The following is a 27,398-nucleotide window of genomic DNA, read 5'->3' on the forward strand; positions in this document are numbered from 1 at the left end:
ATAAAGCTGGTCTGTGGAAGGAAGCATGAAGTGTTCCAAAATCTCCTGGTAGATGGCTGCGTTGACCCTGGACTTAATGAAGCACAGTGGACCAACACCAGCAGATGACATGGCTCCCCAAATCAACACAGACTGTGGAAACTTCACACTGGACTTCAAGCATCTTGCAGTGTGTGCCTCTCCATTCTTCCTCCATACTCGGGGTCCTTGTGCCTCTCCATTCTTCCTCCATACTCGGGGTCCTTGTGCCTCTCCATTCTTCCTCCATACTCGGGGTCCTTGTGCCTCTCCATTCTTCCTCCATACTCGGGGTCCTTGTGCCTCTCCATTCTTCCTCCATACTCGCGGTCCTTGGGCCTCTCCATTCTTCCTCCATACTCGGGGTCCTTGTGCCTCTCCATTCTTCCTCCATACTCGGGGTCATTGGGCCTCTCCATTCTTCCTCCATACTCGGGGTCCTTGGGCCTCTCCATTCTTCCTCCATACTCGGGGTCCTTGGGCCTCTCCATTCTTCCTCCATACTCGGGGTCCTTGGGCCTCTCCATTCTTCCTCCATACTCGGGGTCCTTGGGCCTCTCCATTCTTCCTCCATACTCGGGTTCCTTGCTTTCCAAATGAGACGCAAAAGTTGCTCTCATCAGAAAAGAGGACTTTGGACCACTGAGCAACAGACCAGGTCTGTTTTTCTTCAGCCCAGGTAAGACACTTCTGACGTTGTTTGTTGTTCAGGAGCAGCTTGACAAGAGGAATACGACATTTGAAGCCCATGTCCAGGATCCATCTGTGTGTGGTGCCTCTTGATGCACTGACTCCAGCCTCAGTCCACTCCTTGTGAAAGTCCCCAACACTTTTGAATGGCCTTTTCCTGACAATCCTCTCCAGGCTGCGGTCATCCCTGCTGCTTATGCACCTTTTTCTTCCACACTTTTCCCTTCCACATAACTTTCTATTAATGTGCTTTGATACAGCACTTTGGGAACATCCAACTTCTTCTGCAATTACCTTTTGAGGCTTTCCCTCCTTATGGAGGGTGTCAATGATGGTGTCAGGTCAGCAGTCTTTCCCATGATTGTGATTCCTACTGAACCAGACTGAGAGACCATTTAAAGGCTCAGGAACCCTTTGCAGGTGTTATGGCTGAATGATCTGATTAGAGTGGGACACTTTGAGCCGAGAATATTCCACCTTTTCACAATATTCTCATTTTCTGAGATTGTGGATTTGGGGTTTTCATGAGTGTAGGACATAATCACCAATAAAAGACCACCCCCCCCCCCCCCTTTACAAAACAAAAAAAACAAAAAGTAAAACAAAAAAGTAAAAGTTAAAAAAAAACAAAAAACCCCCACATATACCACCAAAAAATAAAAAAGACCCCCCCCCCCCCAAAAAAGAAAAAACCTTAAGAAAAAAAACCCAAACCCCCCCCCCCCTCAAAAAAAAAACCCTGTGTTTAAACTGTATTTATACTTCCAATAAGGCACAGTGCGGTGACATGCATTCACGTGGAATTTGTATGTACTACACATGTATGGTGTGAGCAGGACACACAGAACAATGGTTTTCTATGTGTTGATCTATGGCCCTGCAGTGAATGATCTCCTCTTGACATGGTCTGCAGTGTAGGATGCTCCCCACCCCCTCACGTCCTCCAGTACCCCCCCACACACAGGACAAACCATCCGTCATACACCTTTAGTGGTTGTTCTGTAGGCCTGAGTCAGACAACTTTATTATTGAACAAAAAGAGAAAAAAAATATATATAATACACTGAAAAATCAAAAACTCTCCACAGGCACAGTCACTGCAGGGTGGGGGAGGGGCAGGAATGGCATCTGTGTGCAGGTAAGTGCTTTATCATCATACATGTCATCTTCTGGCCGGGTCCGACCCTCCGTCATTCATCGATTCATCAGCTCTCCCCATCACCCATTAACCCGCCAGTTGTAGGGGGAAGGCGCACGTCAATTGGCACAAGCCAAACTCATTTACTCCGGCAGAGCGATGTATCACGGCCGGCCTTCTATGCTCAGAGTAAGCCCCCCCCCTCATTCCCTCCTAACCCCGGTCACGGAGCACGCCTCGGTTAGCTAGTCGCCGTGGGTGTGTGCGCGTTTTGATCCGTGACAAGAGTTAAACGTTCACCTCGTGTGAATCATTCTCAGCTACGACCTACTTAATGAGAACAGATCCGTTACCTATTGACTTTAACCCTGTGATACCCAGACACAAAAAACGTTTGTTCATGGAACGCCATGATGGCTGAGGGCGCCAGAGCCTACCGCAGGGCACTACGCAGCAACATCAGACTCTGGCCAATCAGCATTCGCTGGAATAAAATCCGCCGCTGTAGCGTCTCACCATCGTCCTCGCTCAGCTACCAGACCAAAACTTACACAGAGCTGGAAAAGGTGCAAGTTATCCCTGGACAGCTTCCTGTGTCATGCTGACAACACAAAGTCCCTGCTCCGCCGTTCACACAGGTCTGCATATACCAGGGGTGGGCAACCTGCGGCTCTCCAGCTGTTGCAGGACTACAAGTTCCATCATGCTCTGCAAGTCATAGCTGTAACTGTCAGTGTTGCAATGTCTCATGGGACCTGTAGTCATGCTGGGAACGTCTGGTCTTTGCAATGCCTCATGGGAAATGTAGTTCCACAACTGCAGAGTCGCAAGTTGCCCACCCCGGGCCTAGACATTCCTGATACTGATGGGCTGCAGTGGGCTGAATCCTTCCAGACTTGCAACATTAAGGGCCGGTTTACACAACATGCATTTCAGTTGCTTTTTTTCTGCATTAAAAAAAAAAAAAACCCTGCAAAGTCGGTGATATGATCATCAATGTCAGCTCCCATCAGTGCTTGCAGTTCCTGTGCGTTCCTGTTGCAGGGGGGGGGGGGGGGAAGAAGGAAGAAGTAGAGCAGGCTACATTTTTCCTGCACAGAACTGTACTGGATTTCAGTAAAGTGCATCAAAAAAATGCACCAAAAACGCACATGTCCCCATTTAAAATGAAGGAAAAAAAAAAAAACGAACACATCAAAAACCTGCTTAAAAACGGATCAGACCGTGCCAAAAACATGCCCTTGGAGCCTGTTCACATTACATGCATTTCAGTTGCTTTTTTTCTGCATCCAAAATGCACAGAAAGCAGGCTATATGATTGTCAATATCATAGTTCACATTAGTGCTTGCAGTTCCAGTGCGTTCCGGTTGGAGGAGAGAAGAAGAAGAAAAAAAAAAGCAGCCTGCACTTTTCCTGCACACAACTGTACTGGAACCCTGTAAAATGCATCAAAAACGCACATGTCTCTATTTAAATTGAAGAAAAAGAGGGGAAAAATTAAGTGGAACGCATCAAAAAGGCGCATGCAGAAACACGCCTGGAACGCATCAGGACTGCGTTTCTAAAGGGTGAACTGGCCCTAAAGCAAATTTTTTGTGAATCTGATGCAATTTTATTTTTCGTGTTGATCCTTCCAGTAAGGACAGTTCCTGTTTCAGGCTGACAACACTAAGCCCCTGTCTTGCAATTAGCAACAGTGTGGTCAGCCTGCCGTGCACGGTTTGGGGGCTTTGCAGATGCGTTAAGGCGCTTGCACTGCAGGCCGGAAAGGCTGCTGCCAAATGTAAGGCAGTGGCTTGGTGTTGTCAGCCTGCAACAAGAAGTGTTCTTACCGGAAAGACCTCACCTGGGAGCCCTCACCGGAAAGACCTCACCTGGGAGCCCTCACCGGAAAGACCTCACCTGGGAGCCCTCACCGGAAAGACCTCACCTGGGAGCCCTCACCGGAAAGACCGCACCTGGGAGCCCTCACCGGAAAGACCGCACCTGGGAGCCCTCACCGGAAAGACCTTACCTTGAGACCTTACCTGGAGCCCTCACCGGAAAGACCTCACCTGGGAGCCCTCACCGGAAAGACCTCACCTGGGAGCCCTCACCGGAAAGACCTCACCTGGGAGCCCTCACCGGAAAGACCTCACCTGGAGCCCTCACCGGAAAGACCTCACCTGGGAGCCCTCACCGGAAAGACCTCACCTGGGAGCCCTCACCGGAAAGACCTCACCTGGGAGCCCTCACCGGAAAGACCTCACCTGGGAGCCCTCACCGGAAAGACCTCACCTGGGAGCCCTCACCGGAAAGACCTCACCTGGAGCCCTCACCGGAAAGACCTCACCTGGAGCCCTCACCGGAAAGACCTTACCTTGAGACCTTACCTGGAGACCTTACCAGAAAGACCTCACCTGGAGCCCTCACCGGAAAGACCTTACTTTGAGACCTTACCTGGAGCCCTCCCCGGAAAGATCTCACCTGGAGCCCTCACCGGAAAGATCTCACCTGGACACCACCCCTGGAGATCTCCAGGTAACAAACTTTGCAACATGTCCACAAAAAAGAATTTGCTTTAATGCTGCGAGCCCAGAATGACCACGCTGTTGTCAGATGTAAGGCAGTGGATTGGTGTTGTCAGTCTGCAACAGGAAGTGTTCTTACTGGAAAGATCTTACCTGGAGATATTCAGGTAACAAATTTTGAACATGTTCACAAAAAATAAATGTGCTTCAATGTTGCAAGCCTATAACGATGAAACCCTCTATGGCTGAACCATGTCTGCACAAGGAGGGTCTAGGCAGACCTGTGTTCATTGTCTGGAACAATAAAGCTTCATCCATGCAAATGTCATCAGAGTGTGGCTGGTCTGATGAAGCCCCAGGAGTAGGGTGAAGCACACTGGAGCCATGGCCTACAAGGAGAGAGCTGAGGCTGCTTTTATGTGCTAGTTATACCCTCACCGCCCTCTTTATTAGGTCCTCCTGTTCAATTGCTTGGTAACACATTGCTAATCAGCCAATCACATGGCAGCAACTCAATGCATTTAGACCTCTAGACATGGTGAAGATAACTGGCTGAAGTTCAAACTGAGCATCAGAATGGGGAAGAAAGGGGATTTAAGTGACATTGAACGTGGCATGGTTGTTGGTGCCAGACGGGCTGGTCTGAGTATTTCCAAAACTGCTGATCTACTGGGATTCTCCCTCACAACCATCTCTAGGGTTTACAGAGAATGGTCTGAAAAAGAGAAAATATCCAGCGAGTGGCAGTTGTGTGGAGGAAAATGCCTTGTTGTCAGAGGAGAATGAGCAAACATCAAAAGAGAATTACAAGGTAACTACAATTGTTTTGATTGAAGGCTCATTGGCGTGTTTTATAAGCTCACAAAAACACTAGAAAAAAAAAAAAAAAATAGATGAAAGACACCAATAGTAGCGTTTTTGTGCTGACTTGTAGAAGATGGGAAAACGCTGCCTGATCTGATGAGTCTGGATTTCCCTACAGCTGGTTGTGGAGATCAACAGCTTTTGAAATCCTCAGACCCAACCAACAACCATGCCACATTCAAAGTCACTTAAATCTCCTTTCTTCCCCTTTCCGATTCTCGGTTTGAATTTTAGCAAGTCGTCTTGATGCCTGAATGCAGCCATGTGATTGGCTGATTAGCAATTTGTGTTACCAAGCAGCTGAACAGGTCTAATGAAGTGAAAGGCTGGGATTGGTGTGCGGCTGCTGGAACATCCTTCCACAGTGGTCTGATTGGGACACACGGAGGCGGGGATGAACTATAGCCCACAGACACAGGCAGATGTGGACTTTGGAGTTTACCTTGTTCATTTAACAGGACTAGTTATAAAACAGAAAGAACCTGGACCTGTTTCCAGATACAACTTACCCTACAGCATTTGTCCTTTCCATAAAACACGCTCTTTAAAAGCGACTTTAACAAGTGTGACGGAGATACAGAGGAAGCAATAGGAACACGCAACATGCCTGTATGAAGGTCACGCAAAGACCAAACTTTCTACTGGTGACCGACGACACACAAAACCGTTTAATCAAAGCGACGGATGCCGTGTAATAAAAACATCTCTTGATTGTCATAGGAAGGTGGAAGATCAGCAGAAAAAACGTCCACAAAATGTACGGGATAGATCACGTCACAAAGGACACGCCCATGAGGATCCTCCCCCTTCAATGGAAGTAGCAGAGCTGTAGGCGACATCAATGGAAGCAGCTACATGACTGAAGAGGAACAGAAACCAGAACACGGTCCATCACAGGGGAGAGAGTAAGCACCCCCGCAGAAACACCAAGACCCCCCTACTGTGGTAGGAGACAAGCAAGGTAGTGACTCCAGGTCATCGAAGAACGACTGCACTTTCTGCCTGTTGCCAGTTAACAGACCGAATCCCTCCAGGTCAGACTGGCGGGCGTGTCCATCCATTTACTGCTGACTGTGAAAACAAGAATGGTCCACGGACAGTCGCTGGACTCCCACTTGGGGGGTGTTTGGTGGGTTGGGTTCCGGGAGTGCTGTCCTGAGATGCCCATCGGTTAACATTTGTTGTCGGATGAACAGCACCAGAATATTGCACAAGTATGATGATATCTGGAACAAAAAGCTCTTCTATAGCGGCACAGTCCAGACACGTTGTGGCGGCACGTAAGGCTGAAATGTACACAAAGAAGGAGGTCCTGCATGAAGAACATGGAACGAGGAGCGCGGCCGAATATGAAGAACATGGAACGAGGAGGGCGGCCGAGTATGAAGAACATGGAACGAGGAGGGCGGCCGAATATGAAGAACATGGAACGAGGAGGGCGGCCGAGTATGAAGAACATGGAACGAGGAGGGCGGCCGAATATGAAGAACATGGAACGAGGAGGGCGGCCGAATATGAAGAACATGGAACGAGGAGGGCGGCCGAATATGAAGAACATGGAACAAGGAGGGCGGCCAAAAAGGTCGGCTTATAATCTGCATCACAAAAACGAGTAAAATAGATGTATCACCAAACAAGTCCTTATGCCTTCACCTCCGGCTGAGCACAGAGACTCCATTCTGCGCCCAACCAAAGATCAAGGGAGTCCACAGCGCTCCGAAAATCTCGCCACGACCGTCTCAAAGGAAAGGCCAGAAATCCTGGAGGCCGGAATCCATAAGTACTATAGGTTGATGGATGACCGCGTGGACGGCTCCTCAAGGAACGGTTAGATTGCACTTTTCAGATAGAAAGGAAAGCCAGGGCAATGGAACCATGGTGGCATCTTCTCAAGAACATCCAGCGTACAAGGAAGCAGGATTAGGTCTCTTTTGTATCGTTGGGATCCTCCAAGGATAATCCAAAAAAAGTACCTTGAAACAAAAAAAAAAAAAACTGCCAAATCCCAAAACAGGAACGTCATTTTTGGTAAAAATTCTAAATACTGGTAATCAGCTTATAAATTGAACACTGGCACTGAGCGGTCCACCAACAGACCACAGATCTCTTCTCTGTACAATCTCAATAATCCGAATCGGCATCTTTAATCTCATTGATTGGAATCCCAAAGATCGGCAAGTTAACTGCATTCTCGTCTTCGTAGAAGAAGTTTTTATTTGGAATTGAGGAGTTCATCTTGAAACTAGGTCTCTGGAAAGCTTTTAAACATCGTTTGGAGAATGAAAAATTGGGGTCCACATTGGCTCCTATGGACAAACAAATGGGGTCCACATTGGCTCCTGTAGAAGGCAAATTCAGGGTCCAAGTTGGCTCCTGAAGACAAAGATTTGGGGTCCACATTGGCTTTTGCTGAAGACAAGCAGACCGAGGTGAAGAAGAAAACGATCCCATTAGCCAGTGGAATGGTGGTGGTGGTGGTGTTGGGGGGGGGGTTACAGGGCAATGCAGCCAATTGTCTGATCAGAAGCTGTAAGGACTCCAGGCTGTCCTCAGATGCGGAAGCTCTCCTCCTTTCCGTCAATGTGTTTGATGCGCAGGTACACGTCTGTTCCAATGCCTTGAAGAGACTGGATGCAGAGGGAACCACCTAGGTACTCGGCGTAGGCTCGGGAGGTCGGCAGGCCAAAACCAAAGCTGGGGAGAGAAAAAAAAAAAAATAATTAAGAAAAATAATAAAGTATCATTATAGTCTTCTTCAGGACTTCATGGCAAGAGATGGAACTCGGTTTTTTGTTTGTTGTTTTTTTTTGGTCAAAACACTTAACATTGCCAGAGGTTTGGCAATCCAGGCCAGCTGGTCTTGGGATTTACACAGCTCTGCCGGACTTCCTAGCCCATTCAATTACTTCACTTTCCTGCACTGCAGTTAAAGTGGTTGTAATCCTTAGAAATGAAATATGAACAAAGCACATCCCTTTATAGTGTGTGCTTGCCTCAATCCAGAGCATGGCATGTCATATCTGTCTGCTGCCTCCTTCCTCTGTCATCAGCATGAACCAATTCTGACACCAAGAGAAAAAAGGGTGTCAGGGGTGGAGCTCCAGCAGATTAACTCAGCTCTGTTCCTGTGTGGAAGGGAAAGGGGTGTGTCTCTTCCCTTCAATCAACTTTGAGAACTCTCCTCACAGAGCTCTGCAGAGTGTAATTTTTTTTTTTTTTTTTAACTCTTAGACAAGCTTTATAAACTCAGCACTTTGAGTTATTTCTGACAAGTTTTCCTGACACCAACAGAAAAATGGTGACAGGGAAAGGTACAGCCTGTGATGGACAGCCTTAGGTGTGTTCCTGTGTGGAGAGAAGGGACACACCCACCTTCACACTGCAATCAGCTCTCCTCACTGAGCTCTGCAGTTTGTAGTTTCAGCTCCCCACCCCCTTTTCCTTGAAAGCTCAGGCAAGCTTTATAAAATCCAGCACTTTCAACAGATGCAGAGAATGTCTGCAGATAAACTGGTACACCTTATGTAGGAGGATTCGTTTCATCCCTATGTATCACCTGAGGCCAGTCACTTCACTGGGGATATGAAGGGGTTTACAACTACTTTTAAGTAGTATACCGCCTCCACAGACCGACCCCCAGCCTGCTGATTTGACAATGATAAAGCAGCATAATGATGACCCAGCTCCTAGTATGAATGGATAGCACTGCCTGACTGCTCCTTGGTACCACCATTCCCTATGCTAGTCTGGGCCCTGATGAGTAACGGATTACAAGAATACTGGAAGCCAATAGAATAACTGACTTGGTACCTATACTGGCTAAAACTAGATTCTGTTATCAATGCCGAATATTCCGATTGTTTCAAATTTAAAGGGTTAACTAGGAGGATGGGAAAGGAAAAGCTGTACCACCACTAGAGCCCGTTCTATGCCAGAAGATGAGGTGAGCTTCCTTTATTAGTGCGGGTTCATACAGGACGTCCTGTGCCACTCAATGCCATGCAACTTTCAGCCCATTCATTGGAGTGGCCTGAAATCACACCAAAAGTAGTGAATGCATTGCTTAAAAAAAAAAAAAAAAGACAAAAAACACACACGTGCTGCAACTAGATCACATGGTACCACGCAATCCGATGCAGGCAAACGCACTGCATTTGTGATCCGTCTTTAGGGTCCTACAGTCATTTGCAGCAGATTGCACACCCAGTGTATTGCAGTGTAACCTGGGACTTATAGCAGATCTATGCAACAACGGTGGAGAGAAGAGAAAAGGGAAGAGAAGTGTAAACCCCATCACAGGACTGCAGACGCAGATCTCGGATGACAAGTCCATCTTACCCGTGCATGGGCCCAGACTGCCCGCTGTTCACCATGTCCACCATATTGCCGAAGATGGGGTTGATGCGGGGGTCCTGAGTGCTGGCCTCTGCCGTGGTGAAATGATAATCCATCACTTTCTCCAGGTGATCGTGGGGGATTCCACCTCCTCGGTCAGATATACTATTGAAAAAAAAAATTATTTTTTTTACTTTTTGCTATAAAAACATACCCATTAAAAAAAACAAAAGAAAAAAAAAAAAAAACCCAAAAGATCCCAATATGTGTAAATTAATTGGTGTACCTGAAAGTTATAGTGTCTACAAATGGCGATAGATATACACACACACACTAGAATTTGGTTATTTTTTATTTTTACTAGCAATGGCGGTGACCAGCGACTTCTAACTGGACTGCGGCAGGCGCTCTGACACTGGGGGAAGGGGGGGAGGAGACTTACATCCACATCCCCAGTGACACCAATACAGTGATCAGTGCTAAAAAAAAAAAAAAAAAAAAAAAAAAAAAAAAAAAAAAAAGCACTGACTGTACTAATGGCACTGGGCAGGAAGAGGTTAAAATCTGGGGCGATCAAAGGGTTAACTGCGTGCTTCACTGTAAGCACACTGCCTTGTATTGCTGTGGTATGCAGAGCCATACAAAGCAGTGTACAGGAGCTGACAGGGGAGAGATCTGTATTGATTACATACAGGTCTCTCCCCCGTTGGAAATCCTCGGAGATCATTGGGCGCCGGCAGGGAATCGCCGGTTGGGACCTGGTGATTGCCAGCTGAAACCGCTAATGGCAGTGCGAGCACCCCCCCTAGCCGGAACTGCAAAATCTCACACACAGACACACATTTTGATTTTGCGCACCCGTGCTACCCTGTAGCAGTATTTGTGCTATAGCGGTTAAAATGTATTCAGCACACTGGTGTACAGTGACAACAGCCGTAACAACAGGGTGTCAAGGCAATCACATGACCAGGGTGGCACTGGAAGACTGCAAACTCCAAATGTAAAATGCAGTAAGGGTGCTGCATCAAAGGTCAGAGTCTAAAATGGTATATTATTCGATCTTCAGTAGAATAAAAATTTCAACACGTTTCAGGGGTTCAGACACTCCCCTTCATCAGGTCTTACATGTTAAATGCAACAATAAAAAACAAAAAAAAAAAACCCACCACGACAGGTCATACTGTGACGTTATGAATTACCTTTCCATTTCAATCTGCAGTGCTGTAATAGGAATCTGCTACAAAGTTTTTAAAAATCCATATACATAGATCACCCAGAGGGGGGGGGGGTTGGAGTTGCTCTTTAAGTATGATGTTACCATAAATATGGCTGCACTCAACTCAATCTCACAAGATCGGGACCTTTCTGTGAGTACCGGACATGTGTGCTGGGAGCGCGCAGGGCGCGCGCTCTCAGCACGTTTTTTTTTTTTTTTTAATTGCATGCAATTGTGCAGCTGCTCGGTGTCAAGGCCCAGACGGCGCTCGGCGTGAACAGGTTAAAGTGTATCCAAAGCCAAAACTTTTTCCACTGATAGCATGCAGAAAGGTTATCAACATTTTGGTTTTTTTGCTGTGCGAGTATTCCTTTTTTTTTTTCCCCCCTTCAGAAAATGTCAGCTTTAGATATGCAACATGTTCCCCACACGGGGTGCTTTGGTTGACACTGTTGATATGGGAGGTATTCAGTGCAGAACAGATCAATTAGAAGCCGCCTTCCTACCGGATGATCAGGTCAATGTCATTATTGGCAATGGTGATGGCGATCTCGGGGACATTGTAGGGGGTGTCGAGGTGGCTCTCCATGGTGGACCTAAAGGGACAGAAAAAGAAAACTGAGCTCCTGTTCTTTCCTCCTTTGTTGGCTTACAGCTCACACCGGACATACCTCATGGCGTTCTTCAACAGCTCTGGAAGGATGTAATCCAGTGGCATCGGAATGAAGGGGAAGCGCGCTGCCACATGACCATTAATTCGAACCCGAGGGGCGTTCCCATACTTGTGTTCACACAAACGTCTATATATATTAAAAAAAAAAAAAAAAAGTATAATTTCTTTGGTGAAACTGAAAAAAATTCATAAAATAAGTGAGCTTTAACCTCTTGGTGACGGCGCCTCCCGGCCCTTTAAGAGTTTCAGAAGCCGAGAGGCGGGGCGGGGTTTTAGGGTCATGTGACCACTGTGAATCGCCATCACATGATCGGAAAAAGTCCTGTTCAAAAGGGGAGATCGGGACCTTTCCGGGAGTAGCGGCCATATGTAGGAGCGCGCGCTCTTAGCACATATGTATTTTTTAATTGCATGCAAATATGCGGTCGCTCAGCATCAAGGCCGAGAGGTCATCGCATATTTGCGTGCGATCGTTGTCAAGAGGTTAAGAGCATCAGATCAGCAAAGGAAAGAGAGAGAGGACTAACTGCAGTTACCTGGCAAAATCCACCCACTTCTCAATTATCTTCTTGGGGGACAGACGGGTACAGATGATCCCCACAAAATCTGGCTGGAGTAAAAACACAAAACAGAAACAAATGTGAATGTTGGTGTCACTGGAATATGATGGGACTGCACAACAGTCACATAAAGAGGCGGATGTAAAAATCTGCTGCTAAGGGGCCAAATTAAAAAATAACTGGCAGTTTGAGGTCTTACCGCTGCTTTTCAAAGAATATTTGACTTACTTATAAAAGCATAGAGAAGTCCTGTTATTTTTTCTATAATTTTGGAACTTGGGGGAGGACAGCCTAGTCACATGACCAATTACGGAAGCATTAAGAGTGCCACACATATAGGTCGAATGATCCTGGACAGTATTGTATTCAGTAGTATAAATAAGTCGATGTGTCACGGAAGGACCGAACACAAGACGGGCGATTATTACAGGCAAGGAGGAGAAGTCACAATTACCCGGTCCTCGTGCAGAGACAGGTGGTGAGTGGCCAGCATCCGAATACCCAGGCGAGACGTCAATGTTTTATCCAAGAAGAATCGGATCACCTTCTCGTCCTGAGAGGGAGGAAACGGCAGGGATTGAGTTCACAGCAACCTCCATTGTCACCAATCTCCGCACATCACCCAATAAATCATTTCTAGATGGACTGAACTTGGCTACAGAGCTATTCCAGACAAGAGTTACCGGTGCTCAGCCAACACCCACTACAACTGTGCCATCTGTCCACATAGTACAACTGAACGCTCCTGTGTGACAGTCTACACCCCCTGTTGTCCAACCTGTGGCCCTTGTGCACCCCTCAGGACTCCTGCAAACACTAGTCTGTTCCCTTATTGCTGTGCTATAGCACTGATCACTAGCAGTCTCATGTAATGCGTCTCCTGATCCATTTTCTAGACTTCTTCAGCATCTTTGGAGTCTCGCGAACCTCTCCAGCATGTCTGCAATCTCTGACCATCTCTTGTAGCAAGCCCATAGTCCCTGACCATCTGCTGTACCACGTCTGCAGTCTTGGATCATTTCTTGTATCATGCCTATAATCTTCATCCATATTCGGCTGTCTTTGCCAAAAGGCCACGTATAGTATGCGATATCAAAGTCAGGGGCTGTACTTTAGGCCAGTGGTGGTCGTCTTTTTTGGTATACATCAGGAGTAGGCAACCTGTGGCTCTCTAGCTGTTGTGAAACTACATTTCCCATGAAGCATTGCAAAGATTACAAAAAACTGACAGTTTCAGCTATGACTTGCAGAGGCATGATGGAACTTGTAGTCCTGTGGCTCTCAGGTTGCCTACCCCTGGTATAGGGGCTCTCAAGTAACCAATCCAGTTACTGTACTACACAAGCCTCAAAAAGTTACCTTCCCTGATGGAGCCAAAATCTTCCTTCATTTGTGTCTCACGTGCTCCCCATCCAGGCACTGCAGCTCACAGGACAAGGATTACTGGAACCATGTCCTGTGGTCTGATGACACCAAGATCAACTGATTTGGTTCAGATGGTGTCAAGCGTGTGTGGCGGCAACCAGGTGAGGAGTACAAAGACAAGTGTGTCTTGCCTACAGTCAAGCATGGTGGTGGGAGTGTCATGGTCTGGGGCCCCATGGTGGTGGGAGTGTCATGGTCTGGGGCCCCATGATGGTGGGAGTGTCATGGTCTGGGGCTGCATGAGTGCTGCCGGCACTGGGGGGCTACAGTTCATTGAGGGAACCATGAATGCCAACATGTACTGTGACATACTGAAGCAGAGGATGATCCCCTCCCATATATATATATATTATACACACACATACTTTATTTTTATTCCTACACATTTTATTGCTACAGTAACCTTTTTAACGGGAGGCCATAGTTCTACTTGAACCTGTATGATATATACTTCATGGCAGCAAGAACGCAGAGAGCACCTCACAGGATGAATTCTAGAAGGTTCACCAAGTGTTTTATAACAGAAATCTTTTCAACACATGATGGCTCAGAGAACAAAACATAAGTACTACCTTGTTCTTTAGGGCTAGATGCAGTCCAGTGCGCTTTTTTTTCTGCATCAAAAATGAATGCACAGTGTTTTCCATGTATTCCAATGGCCCTAGTTCACACTAGTGCAGTCAGTTCCTGGTGCAGAAAAAAAAAAAACCAACATGCTGCATTTTATCCTGTACAGAACCATGCTGGAACATAGGAAACTGCATCAAAACTGAACCGGAGCTGTGTGGGGTGTGAACTGTGAGCAAAAACATATCTGGAATGCATCCGGAGTGCATTTTTGTAGCATGAACTGGCCCTTAACTTCCAAAGTGGTACATTTTTTTGCATCGAAATATGTTTATTGTAGGCTGTAATTTTTAGGAATAACTCCCTGAAATCTGTCCAAACAAGAGAGTCTAGTAAACATCCCGGGGAGGATAAAATTTGAAACACGAAAATCATAAATTATAATATAATAATAATAAAATTCAATAATGTAATCAAACCAAAAACACTGAAATGTGAAATAGAGCGCCAAGTTCGCACATCACTGAGCAAAGTCGCAGAATCGTTTTCAGTGTCTGATGAGGAATTTCCCCCACCAATCATTATCACTCAATTCTGCAAGTGGTTCTGATTTATTATCGCTGTTCTCTAGCCGGTCTAAAACCGCGTCTGACAAAGGGACGCTTTTTGGACGCCATGGACGTTTCTCAGTTTCCAGGCAGAAAGGGCGGTAAAAATGCAGGCAGGGCGCCGGACAAAGCACTTGGGACAAAACGTATGTGAAATGGTTTGATACAGGAATGGAATACTATCAGATTTTAGTGAGTTTAGTGAATGTCACTTTTACAACTTTCAAATTTCCTGCCAGTTCCGCCCCTCGTATGTCCCAACGTCGCAGGGAATGGAACCCGGAAGACGGATGCCGGCATCCGCCGGAGGACATTCCCGGGGACACTGCAGGAGGGACATCGTGGGAGCGCAGGACAAGGTGAGTGCAGAAGAGATCCCGGAGCAGCGCTGCATGGTAAGCCTGAATGTAGCTCGGGGGGGGGGTTACCGCTTGTGGTGCTGAAACTTTACCCCGAGCTACACTCAGGAATACCTCCAGGGGGGTTAAGGAGGACGTCTGGTAGCAACTGAAAACTGCAAGTCCAGTGTAAAGTGCCCCAGCATGGTGCTATTAGACGGTGACGTGTGAGGCACCACTGCGATGGGTCAAAGCTGGCTCTATGTTACCTGGATGTGTTTGCGGATTTCTCTCATCCCCTCAGCCAGTTGGGTCACCACATCCTTATGGTCATCCAGGAGCTGCCGGAGCAGTTTGCAGTACTGGCTCTCCACCTCGTGGTCTGTGATCTGTGCAGGAAGAGAGACGGGTAACCCTGGCCTGCAGAGACTAAAACACAAAATACATTTCCATGGAGGAGAATATGGAAGGAGACACTCACCGGCGGGAACTCGCTCAGCTTCTGGAAAGCGCGGATGTATAGCTCATGCTGCAGGCGAAAGAAAAAGATCATTCAGATCAGCAATTGTGACCTCCAGCCTTCCCTTCAGTCTTGCACAGTTGTACCGGCTCCTCTCCTGGATTGAAATGGCTTACTCTGACTTTCCTGCACACTGAGAGCTTCTCACATTGTGCATTAGAAGCTGCAGCCAGTCAGATTGAGCTCAGCCTCATTTCCTGGTTGGAGGTCATGCAGTATCACCTAGATCTTTCCACCCCAGCCTGATTGTCTGTTCTTAGTCTGCCTATTGCATTCATTAGATGGATTTCGTCAAACTCGAGGACTCATTAATTCTGTTCCTGATTGGTCAGAGACATTCCCACCAGTGGCCTGCTGGAGGTTATTTTGTAGGGCTCTGGTAGGGCTCCTCCTGTTCCTCCTTGTACAAAGGAGCAGATACCGATCCTGCTGATGGGTTAAGGACCTTCTACAGCCCTGTCCAGCCCTCCTAGAGTAAATGCCTGTCTCCTGGAATCTCCTCCATGCTCTTGAGACTGTGCTGGGAGACACAGCAAACCTTCTGGCAATGGAACGTATTCATGTGCCATCCTGGAGGAGCTGGACTGCCTGTGCAACCTCTGTAGGGTCCAGGTATGGCCTCATGCTACCATTAGCGACACTGACCCAGTGCAAAACAGTCAGAAAAGATGAGTAGGGGAAAAAAAAGGTCAGTGGCCTCCACCTCTAAAACCATTCCTGTTTTGGGGGTCGTCTCATTGTTGCCCATCTAATGCATCTGTTAATTTCATTATCACCAAAGCAGCTGAAACTGATTAACAACCCCCTCTGCTACTTACCTGACCAGATCAATATCCCAGGAGTTTCATTGACTGGATGATAGACACAGATTAAAAAGTCTTCAATTTTTTTGGAGAAGTGTATTTAAAAAAAGTATCAAAATGTAACAAAGTTCCTAGGGAGAGTTGCAAATACTACTGGTGGCTGATCTGTGTGTACACAATTACTCACCACATGTAGGATGGTGGGGTTGCAGCCAATGATGAAGGGCAAGCTGCGAAATCCTTTAATTCTGTGAGCGATGCGGGCAGGGAGCTCCTTGTGCAAGTATCTTGCGCTTTTCTACAAAGAAAAAATAAAAAATCTGAACACAAGCAATCAGAAAGATTCACAGGACTGACAACGCAGGAAATACAGAGCCTCCATGTTGTCAAGATGCTGACTCGCAGGTTTACTGTGTATTTGTCAATGTGGCCCTGAACTGTCCCTGGGCAGTATCCTGGACAATCTACCTTTTGTCTGGAATGTCTCCTGAAAAAGAGAAGTGTACATCCTGTGCCCGGAGCCTCATATCTGTATATGTGCAGTGCGAGATCATCTAAGGAACTGCAGCCTGCGATTGCTGCACCAAATTTGGTGATGCCACTAGTGTACTCCTTCACGGTTCTCCTTGCTGGAGAAGAAGCTGTACCTGGGGACCTGCAGTGCAAGGATCTCCCTGCTTCCGCTTTATCCATTCTGTGATCTGTCCTTGCTCCTCCTCTCCTGATGCTTCATTATTACTCTACCAGTCAGGGATGGGGGGCCCGCAAGGAGGATGTCCTGCTCCTCTGCAAAGATGGCAGCCTCCACACAGATGCAGAACAAGGCATGGTATGTCCGTGATAGGGCAGCTATAGGCAATACTGGTGACCAGTCCTTTGCCATGTCTGCCTTTGTTGGCCACGGCATCCACAGTACAGACCCTCTGTAAAGGTCGGGATCACATTCCATCTTCGAAGAAGCAGATAAGGTTCAAATCTGATCTATTCACTGGATTACAATAATGGATCCGATGTGTAAAAAGGTGGAACGACTGGTTTCCTGCTGAAATCCTACCACTAGAATTCTCTGCAGTTTTACAACTATTGTGACGATATCTGAAAACCAACCAGCTTCAAACCATCACTGAAGCCCCCGGATAGGGCTTACAGGAACTTTCATTAATGGAGGTTAAAAAATCCCGACAGAGGAGCCCTCAGGAGCTAGAATATACCTTGGCTGGCGCTCCAGTTAACCCCTTCCCACCCGCCTTGACATCCCTTTAAAGCAGTGTTTCTCAACTCCAGTCCTCATGGACCCCCAACAGGTCATGTTTTCAGGATTTCCCTCAGATGAAGCAGCTGTGGTAATTACTAAGGCAGTGAAACTGATCAAATCACCTGTGCAAAATAATGGAAATCCTGAAAACATGACCTGTTGGGGGTCCATGAGGACTGGAGTTGAGAAACACTGCTTTAAAGAGTTCTGAACACTCAGGGGGCAGGAAGGATCGGTGATCATGTGACCACAGTGATTGGCTGTCAGGGTGGTGACGTGATTGGTAGTCAGCAGGACCGGATCCTGACCATTAGTGGGGACTGAGAGCTGTCTATGCTGGGAAGTGCGCCCTCAGCACAGAAACATTGAGGTGGGTACTAAAGTGCATCCTTTTGTCGACATACATGCGTCCCGCAGGTGGCAACAGGTAAAGATGCAAACTGCAGTAGTATGAAAACAGCAGCACAGTCATGAATTTCTACAACAGATGTGTGTGTGATCAACCAATCAGAACTGACTGCAGCTTACCAGAATGTGACTGCCATCTTGAGAGCGACCCGAGTACAGCATGGTGGTGGGGGTCAGACGCACGGACGGCTAAAATGTAATCAAGAAACAAGTCAGCAATGCTGCAGGACGACCACACATCCCCAACCCTGCTATTCCCAAAATTTCCTGTCTATTAACCACTTGCCCTCCAGAGGATTCCCCCCCCCCCCCAATCCTGCCCAGGCCATTTTTTGAGATACGGTACTGCATTACTTTAACTGACAATTGCGTGGTCATGCAACGCTGCACCCAAATTAAATTTACGGCCTTTTTCCCCCCACTCAAATAAATAGAGCTTTATTTCAGTGGTATTTGATCGCCTCTGCGGTTATTTTTTGTGCTATAAACAAAAAACAAAAAAAAAAAAAAAAAAACGACGACAATTTTGAAAAAAAAAAAACAAAAAAAAAAAAAACACAAAAAACATAGCCAAACCAAAAAAAAAATTATTTTTTACTTTTTGCTATTAAACCTGTCCAGTGAAAAAAAGAACAAAATTGTCAAATTTAGGCCAAAATGTATTCTGCTCCATATCTTTGCTAAAAAAAAAAAAAAAAAAAAAAAAAAAAAACCCAATACGTGTAAATAAAATTGGTTTACGTGAAAGTTATAGCGTTTACAAATGGCGGTATAGATACTGGAATTTTTTTTTCTTAACTAGTAATGGCGGCAAACAGCGACTTATAGCGGGACTGCGGCTGGCATTCTGACACTGGGGGGAACTGACTTGTTGTCACTGACTTCCCCAGTGACACCAATACAGTGATCAGTGCTAATAAAAAGCAATGACACTGTACTAATGACACTGGGCAGGAAGGAGTTAACATGTGGGCCGATCAAAGGGTTAACTGTGTGCTGTTTTACTATGTGGGCTGTGTGTGTGCTTTACACTGTATGCACACTGCTTTGTATTGGTCTGCTATACAGAGCCATACAAAGCAGTGTGCAGGAGCTGACAAGGGAGAGATCTGTATTGTTTACATACAGGTCTCTCTCCCATCAGTAATACTCGGAGATCGCTGGGTGCTGGTGGGGAATCACCAGCCAGGACCCGGTGATTGACAGCCAAGGTTGTGTGCACGCCCCCTACCCGGAAATGCAAAATCACGTACAAAAAACACACACACATGATTTTGCGCAGTCGTGCCAGCAGTACTCCAGACACCAGCAGTACTCCAGACACCAGCAGTACTCCAGACACCAGCAGTACTCCAGACACCAGCAGTACCCCAGACACCAGCAGTACCCCAGACACCAGCAGTACCCCAGACACCAGCAGTACCCCAGACACCAGCAGTACCCCAGACACCAGCAGTACCCCAGACACCAGCAGTACCCCAGACACCAGCAGTACCCCAGACACCAGCAGTACCCCAGACACCAGCAGTACCCCAGACACCAGCAGTACCCCAGACACCAGCAGTACCCCAGACACAGCGAGGAAACAGACATGTGGGTGGTATGTATCCATGACGGACAAGCTCGATTCTTTCTGGCAACCATGAGCTAAAGGATCATGAACTCTATTGAAATACAGAAGTAATGTACTGATGACTCCATGCCCCCCATCCCATCAGTGGCGAAGGAAATCAGTTGTATAATATTTGAAAAGACAGAAGCAGGCGAGAATCTGAAAATCTCTCCTCGTGTATTTATATCCCGGTTTTGATTGGTCCAGTCTGGCGGACAGTTACCTTCTCCGCTGCCAGGTCAATGCCGGACTGGTTGTAGAAGGAAGTGACGGTCTTGGATCTTTCCCTGGCCAGCTCTGCATGGTGGTGGTCTGTGGCCGAGGTGGAGTGGCATCGGAGAAATATGGAGGACAGACGAAGAGGAGGATTCAGGGCCCCTCGAACCAACACCTCTATCATGTTCTTTCGCAACATCTTGCAGCACTTGGGGGGATTCCTGAGGAAGAGAAGCAAGTCAGACAGGTCTGGAATAAAGGAGGAGAGACTGGCACAAAAAGGAACCTTAGTAAATACGTACCGCGACCCTGGGGAACTGGGACACCTAGCCTGAGCCGGCACTTCCAATCCTGAATACAGAGAAATCGAATATGAGTTCATACAAGACGACTGACAGCAATACAAGACATAGTACAGATCTGTAATAAAGAATCCACAGTACTGGGCGGCACAGTGGCTAAATGGTTATCACTTCCGCCTGGCAGTACTCGGGTCGTTGGTTCCAATCCCAACCACGGCACCACCTGCCTGGAGTTTGCATGTTCTCCCTGTGCCTGCATGGGTTTCCTTCGGGTACACTGGTTTCCTCCCACACTCCAAAGACATATTGGTAGGTGAATTGGCTCCTGTCTAAATTGGCCCTAGTATGTGTATGTATGAATGCGAGTCAGGGAGATTAGATTGTACGCCCCTTGAGGGTTAGGGACTGATGTGAATGTACTACACACACACACACACACACACACAAATTGCAGGCGGTATATAAAGTACCTGAAATAATAAGTAAAATACAAACACACATCAGGTCGGAGGAGGAGGAGGAGAGTCATGGGGGTCCTGAAGTTCTACTTTGGGGGAGAACAGAAAAGAAGAGCAAGAATCCCCCCACCGTTCCTAAACCCCACCAGTTGCAGGCCATCTTCTTTGTACAGTAAACCTCCAGGGATTGGATGGTGTCAGCGCTGGCAGGACTGGGACTATGTAACACGTATGCATCTTAGTGACAACTGCAACCAGGACCAATAGAGGGGATCATTAGCAATAAAAACCTGGAGTTCCCCTTTAAGAGGGACTAGGGGAGGGGTCCTGGAGTCTACTTTAAGAGGGAAGGGGGGGAACCTAGTTTCACATTAAGACTCCTTGTTGCTGCCAGTGCTTAGATGTTCCACTTTAAGGATGGGGGATCCCTAGAGTTCTACTTGAAGAAGAGGGTCCAAAAAATGAAAGCAGTGGACACATTGCCCCCCGACACCCACATTACCTCTACACCACTTCAGATCACAGGAAGGAAGCCGCGAGGAGCTCTATCCATCTGCTGGGAGAGAAGGGACGCAGATTAATTTTGGCACAGTGATGAGAGACGACAGACGTGTGTAGAGGGCAGAGAGGAGAAAGGCGACTACAGGAAAATGGATGCCAAGGGGACACAAGCTTTCTTAAAGAGAAACGTTAGCCTTGCCCCTCCCCCCTCACTGCCTTATGGAAACATACTCACCTAGTCAGTGGATCCAGCGTGGACCTGCTGGGATCCTCCTCTCTGCTCGGGTCTGACAACGCCAGGTTACCTTTGACAGCTGCCCATTGTTCCAGACAGGTGCCACTAGGCCCGCCCCCCCATCCCCTTACCGAATGGGACGCCTCGCATCCCAGGAGGGACCACATCATTCGCCTAGGCCAGGGGTAGGCAACCTGCAGCTCTCCAGCTGTTGTGGAACTACATTTCCCATGAGACATTGCAAAACTGACAGTTACAGCTATGACTTGCAGAGTCATGATGGAACGTTTAGTCCTGCAACAGCTGGAGAGCCGCAGGTTGCCCACCCCTGGTCTGGGTGAGTTCTGGAAATCACAGGCGGGCAAAGCCATTGAAGACAAAAAACAGTACAGAAACAAAAAAAAAAAAAAAAAAGTAAAACAGATATCAGCGATGCCGAGGCGGAGCCGGATGGAGAGGAGTGCTGGGGGAGGGTAAAGTATCTGTCATATACACAAAAACGGACCCAGCATAAACACACACCAGGGTAGGTTGTAGGACCGCAGCCCAGCGCACAACCCCCAGCGCACAACCCCCAGCCCCACAATTGCAGTCTGGCTTTGCCAATCACTGTACAGCACTCTGCCTGTGTACTGGCAGAACAAGAGGAGTCCTAAATCTGACCTCCCCTCCAGTCTCGCACAGGTGTCCCGGCTCCTCCCCTCCAGTCTCGCACAGGTGTCCCGGCTCCTCCCCTCCAGTCTCACACAGGTGTCCCGGCTCCTCCCCTGGACTGAAATGGCTTCCTCCGATTTCCCTACACACTGTGAGCTGCTCACAACGTACCCTACAAGCTGCAGCAAATTAGATTGACGTATTGAATATCAATTCTTTCAATTGTGGAGAAGGCAGGAAGGAAAGGAAGGGAGGGGAGGGGAGAAGGCAGGAAGGAAAGGAAGGGAGGGGAGGGGAGAAGGCAGGAAGGAAAGGAAAGGAGGGGAGGGGAGAAGGCAGGAAGGAAAGGAAAGGAGGGGAGGGGAGAAGGCAGGAAGGAAAGGAAAGGAGGGGAGGGGAGAAGGCAGGAAGGAAAGGAAAGGAGGGGAGGGGAGAAGGCAGGAAGGAAAGGAAAGGAGGGGAGGGGAGAAGGCAGGAAGGAAAGGAAAGGAGGGGAGGGGAGAAGGCAGGAAGGAAAGGAAGGGAGGGAGGGGAGAAGGCAGGAAGGAAAGAAGGAAGAGAAGGCAGGAAGGAAGGGAGGGAGGGAGGGGAGAAGGCAGGAAGGAAGGGAGGGAGGGAGGGGAGAAGGCAGGAAGGAAGGGAGGGAGGGAGGGGAGAAGGCAGGAAGGAAGGAAGGCAGGAAGGCAGGAAGGAAGGGAGGGAGGGAGGGAGGGGAGAAGGCAGGAAGGAAGGGAGGGAGGGAGGGGAGAAGGCAGGAAGGAAGGGAGGGAGGGAGGGGAGAAGGCAGGAAGGAAAGAAGGAAGAGAAGGCAGAAAGGAACAAAGAAAGGAAGAAGAGGAGGAGCAAAGGAAAGCAGGCGGGAAGGACAGAAGGAAAGAGGTCTTAGTATGTAACATTAGGGGAAAGCAATGTAAAGCCGGCGTGTGGTTGGTACATGTTCTGTGTAATACTGAACATGCAGAAAGTCCTACAAATGAAGCCAAATGTTACAAGTCACCCAGAACATGAACCCGGTTTTACTTGCAGTACACGTCGTTTCTAGCCTCGGGTTTCAGACAAATGTTTAAGAATTCCGATAACCATTTTAACCCCCGATGCTCCTCCATGAGCAAAACTTGCATCTTACAAGGATCTACGATGGGATCACAAGACTGCCGAGACAAATGTGGCCCGACGTTCCCCGAGCAGTCATAATCCGGCCCTGGCACCGCCATGTCTACCTCTCTGCCAGTTTCAGTGAATGCTCGGATATCCAGCAGGCCTGTGACATGAACTCTGTAGTGGCAATTAAGCGACATAAAAATAAACGACCTAGAAAAGCGCGTCCGAACCGGGACACCCAGCCGCTGCCATCTGCTTCTCCTGGGACAGGCAGCTCAAGGTGACACGGATGCCGTGGCAGACGGGAAACCAATCCGACAGGTTTGTGCCCTGGCAGGAGAGGCCGGTGCTTGTTCTGGCTCAGGGAGACGCAGATAACGAGCTCGCGGGAAAAATATAACACGGCTATGGAGGAATATTGCACAATGCCAGAGACTTAACCACTTCAGTACCAGTCTGTTACCCGCCATTATTCAGGCTTGTGATCATCTGACGGACAATGACTCCCTCTTGCAACAAAGTACACAAATACAGGTTATAGGTTTTGAGACAGATACAGGTTTCTTTTTAGTGGTATTTAACATTTGTTATTTACTATATATATATATATATATATATATCTATATCTATATATATATCTATCTATATCTATCTATCTCTCTATAATAAAAAACAAAAAAAACCAAACAAAAAAGAAGGACCAATGTTTTTGGGATTGCTTAATTTTTTTTTTTACTATACAATATTGGTGGTCAGTGTCTCTTTTACCCCCCCCCCCCCCTTCCCCAAGCAAACCCCCAATCATCGGTGACCCCATTTTTACCTTTGATCCGCTTTGTTTACAAACATTTAGCATACCTCTTTCTCTCTTGTAAATGGGCCGTTTGTTTACATCCATGTCGTCTGTGATTGGCGCACAAAGATCACAAGGCACAGAGCCACTCTGATTGCACTGGCTTTGATCTGTCCATTTACAGCCATTCAACAGATGCACATGTATTCTGCAGCCCGGCTTATAAATGGCGCTCCCAGACAATAGCATCTAATGCCTTTTTAAATAAAAAAAAAATAAAAATATTATATATATATATATATATATATATAAATAAATAATGGTCCCCGTTAGGGAGATTCCCCCTCTCTGTTTACCAATAACAATGAAAGTGAAAGTACGCAGCAAATTTTGGGTTGTCCCCAGAACAGCACGAGGGGAAATCTTCCAAAGGGGACACTAGTTCTGGCGACCTCGCACTTTTGGCTATGGGACAGGAAGTGAGGGCAAATCTCCCCAATAGGACAAAGTTGGAGGGGGGTGGGGGGGTAGTTTGCCTATAGATCTATATTTTGAAGAAGTCTGTCATTATCACCTGTAAGACATTACAAGGCGGTTCCTGCAGGCACAGATGTGTTCCGTATACATTTCCAGCTTGTACTCAGACAGGCACACACGTTGCATTGTGGATGACTAGGTCCAAGTTGGAAATCTGCCTTTGGCTTGGCCAATGTTGGGGGCCCTCAGGGTAGGTAGAATGGACATGTGAAGGCATCTTTTGGTACCTACTGATAGGACCATAGCCCGGTTCCTCCAGCCTATGAGAGTGAAAGGTCTGCTTTAAAGTGAACCTGTCACATTCTAAAAATCAGATCTGCCAAGCCAAGGATACAGGCGCCACAGCTGACAACATTGGTTTAAAAGGAACATCGGTGAAGGTGTCATGGAATCCCGAGTCTCGTATTGGATACGCGGTTTTTCTAAATGAGCATCTGTTGTACTCTCTATTACTCAACAGAACCTCAGTGTCCAGCCGGCGTACCCTGGACTGTGCTGCCTGGCACGGGTGCTTGGGATCACAAGGCTGGCTGCAGTAAAGTGAGGGTTGGGGACCTGAGATCGTACGCCCCTCGAGGGTTGGGGACCTGAGATCGTACGCCCCTCGAGGGTTGGGGACCTGAGATCGTACGCCCCTCGAGGGTTGGGGACCTGAGATCGTACGCCCCTCGAGGGTTGGGGACCTGAGATCGTACGCCCCTCGAGGGTTGGGGACCTGAGATCGTACGCCCCTCGAGGGTTGGGGACCTGAGATCGTACGCCCCTCGAGGGTTGGGGACCTGAGATCGTACGCCCCTCGAGGGTTGGGGACCTGAGATCGTACGCCCCTCGAGGGTTGGGGACCTGAGATCGTACGCCCCTCGAGGGTTGGGGACCTGAGATCGTACGCCCCTCGAGGGTTGGGGACCTGAGATCGTACGCCCCTCGAGGGTTGGGGACCTGAGATCGTACGCCCCTCGAGGGTTGGGGACCTGAGATCGTACGCCCCTCGAGGGTTGGGGACCTGAGATCGTACGCCCCTCGAGGGTTGGGGACCTGAGATCGTACGCCCCTCGAGGGTTGGGGACCTGAGATCGTACGCCCCTTGAGGGTTGGGGACCTTAGATCGTACGCCCCTTGAGGGTTGGGGACCTTAGATCGTACGCCCCTTGAGGGTTGGGGACTGATGTGAATGTACAATATATATGTAAAGTGCTTCGTAAATTGACGGCGCTATATAAGTACCTGAAATAAATAATAAATAACGGGAGACAATACAGTTCAATACAAGAGGGTGAGGAGGGCCCTGATCCTGGGAGCTTACAATCTAAGAGATATAAAAAGTAAAATCTTCGCATCGCTCACCCTGTGCTGTGAAAACCCATACGAAAACGCCGGCCGATTCTCAGGATCCTCCAGATCTGCGTGAAAGACGGAGAGTCAGATGCAGAGCCAAAATACACAGGAGGCCAAAACAGAGGCTGCGATCCCTACACCCCATACCTGGAAACTGTGTGAATGATTTACAGACAGATGTGGCTGGGGGTGACGAGCACATCATGTCCCCCCTCCCCTCCTCCGTACAGTAGCTGAATGTAGACTCTGCCATTTGTGGTATCTGGAACATACCGACCCGGTATGAACTCTGCGGGAGGGGGAGAGGCCACAAGACATTAACTCTGTGAGGACACGCAGCCCTGGGAGAGACGCACCGCGCACAACGCACCCTACACCGCGCACAACGCACCCTACACTGCGTACCGCCCTGCCTGCAACGTCACCACTTCTAGGGGCAAACAAAACACCAGACATCCCAGCTTTTACTGTTGTCAGATGTGTTTACTGACACCTTAGAACTTGTGTACATGGAGGATGACAAGTCACATTGTAAACACGTGCTTCATGGAAAAGTATACTGTCACCTAAAATTAGACACACCAGGGAGAGCGTAACCAAGAGAGAGAGAGCGCCCAAGCAAGGGCGAGCACGCAACCAGAGAGCTCATAAGCAAGGGAAAGATGGGGGGGGGGGGGGGGCGCACACAGGTGACAGATAGGGAAACGGGGGTGCTAGGTGATTGAGGGGGCACACGCAGGTGACAGATAAGGAAACGGGGGTGCTAGGTGATGGAGGGGGGCACACGCAGGTGACAGATAAGGAAACGGGGGTGCTAGGTGATGGAGGGGGCGCACGCAGGTGACAGATAAGGAAACGGGGGTGCTGAACAACAGAGGGAGGGCGCCCAAGGGTGAACAGGCAACCAGAGAGAGCGCCCAAGCAAGGGAAAGACCGAGATTGGGGGGGAATGGGGGGTGTTCGTGCACAGGTGACAGATGGGGAAACGGGGGTGCTGAACGACAGAGGGAGGACACCCAAGGGTGAGCTCGCAACCAGAGAGCTCATGCGCTTACAAGCAAGGGAAAAAAAGATGGGGGGGGCATGCAGGTGAGAGATAGGGAAACGGGGGTGCTAGGTGATAGAGGGAGGGCATCCAAGGGTGAGCATGCAACCAGAGAGAGCGCCCAAGCAAGGGAAAGACCAGGGGGGGGGGGGGGGGGGTGGTTGTGCACAGGTGACAGGATAGGGAAATGGGGTGCTGAGCGACAGAGGGAGAGCGCCCAAGTAAGTGCGGGCACACAACCAGAGAGCTCATACACTTACAAGCAAGGATAAAATAGTTGGGGGGCGCACGCAGGTGACAGACAGGGATATGGGGGTGCTAGGGAGGGCACCAGCAACTTGGGAGGGGTACAAAATGACCAAAGTGATCATGTGACAAAGGGAGGCAGTCATGCAAACAGATTGGGGAAGTTGCATGCAAGGTAGAGGCAGAAATGGGGGAAGCACAAGCGTCAGAGAGAGGGGAGTGCAAGCCACAGACTGCGGGGTGGAAGAGACAAATGTGGGGGGCAAAAGTGAAAGGCGAGGGGGGGGGGGGGGGGGGGGGACTATGCAAGTGCCTGGCGGGGCACATGAGCAAGACAAAATTTGCAGCCAGTGTAATTTTTCCAGATTGCCAAGTAAAAACAAATGTCGCCCCCCTCCCCCGGGACACACCCGGACGTCTGGTCTCAGTTTTAG

At 48.3% G+C, this 27,398-nt stretch overlaps 1 protein-coding gene across 2 annotated transcripts; it reads right to left on the minus strand.

The window, feature by feature from the left end:
- Positions 1 to 1,694: 1,694 nt before the first annotated feature.
- Positions 1,695 to 25,714, minus strand: BCKDK (branched chain keto acid dehydrogenase kinase). 2 transcript variants are annotated; one of them, XM_089657849.1, is made up of 14 exons: positions 25,682 to 25,714; positions 21,020 to 21,073; positions 20,060 to 20,108; positions 19,765 to 19,978; positions 18,050 to 18,118; positions 16,454 to 16,564; positions 15,425 to 15,472; positions 15,213 to 15,332; positions 12,460 to 12,558; positions 11,982 to 12,055; positions 11,444 to 11,572; positions 11,279 to 11,368; positions 9,560 to 9,721; positions 1,695 to 7,915 (listed from the first exon to the last, which is right to left on the minus strand). In XM_089657849.1, exons 4-14 carry the CDS (start codon positions 19,954 to 19,956, stop codon positions 7,771 to 7,773), a joined length of 1,239 nt encoding a protein of 412 aa, XP_089513975.1. In that variant the 5' UTR covers positions 19,957 to 19,978; positions 20,060 to 20,108; positions 21,020 to 21,073; positions 25,682 to 25,714; the 3' UTR covers positions 1,695 to 7,770. The 2 variants fall into 2 exon arrangements, with proteins under 2 accessions (XP_089513975.1, XP_089513976.1); XM_089657850.1 differs by lacking the exon at positions 25,682 to 25,714 and adding an exon at positions 23,219 to 23,268 and having other exon boundaries at positions 21,020 to 21,070.
- Between the last annotated feature and the right edge of the window lie 1,684 nt (positions 25,715 to 27,398).

Source organism: Staurois parvus, unplaced genomic scaffold (genome assembly GCF_062004578.1).
Source record: "Staurois parvus isolate SC_StPar_1 unplaced genomic scaffold, SC_StPar_1.0 ptg001035l, whole genome shotgun sequence".
NCBI lineage: Eukaryota > Metazoa > Chordata > Amphibia > Anura > Ranidae > Staurois > Staurois parvus.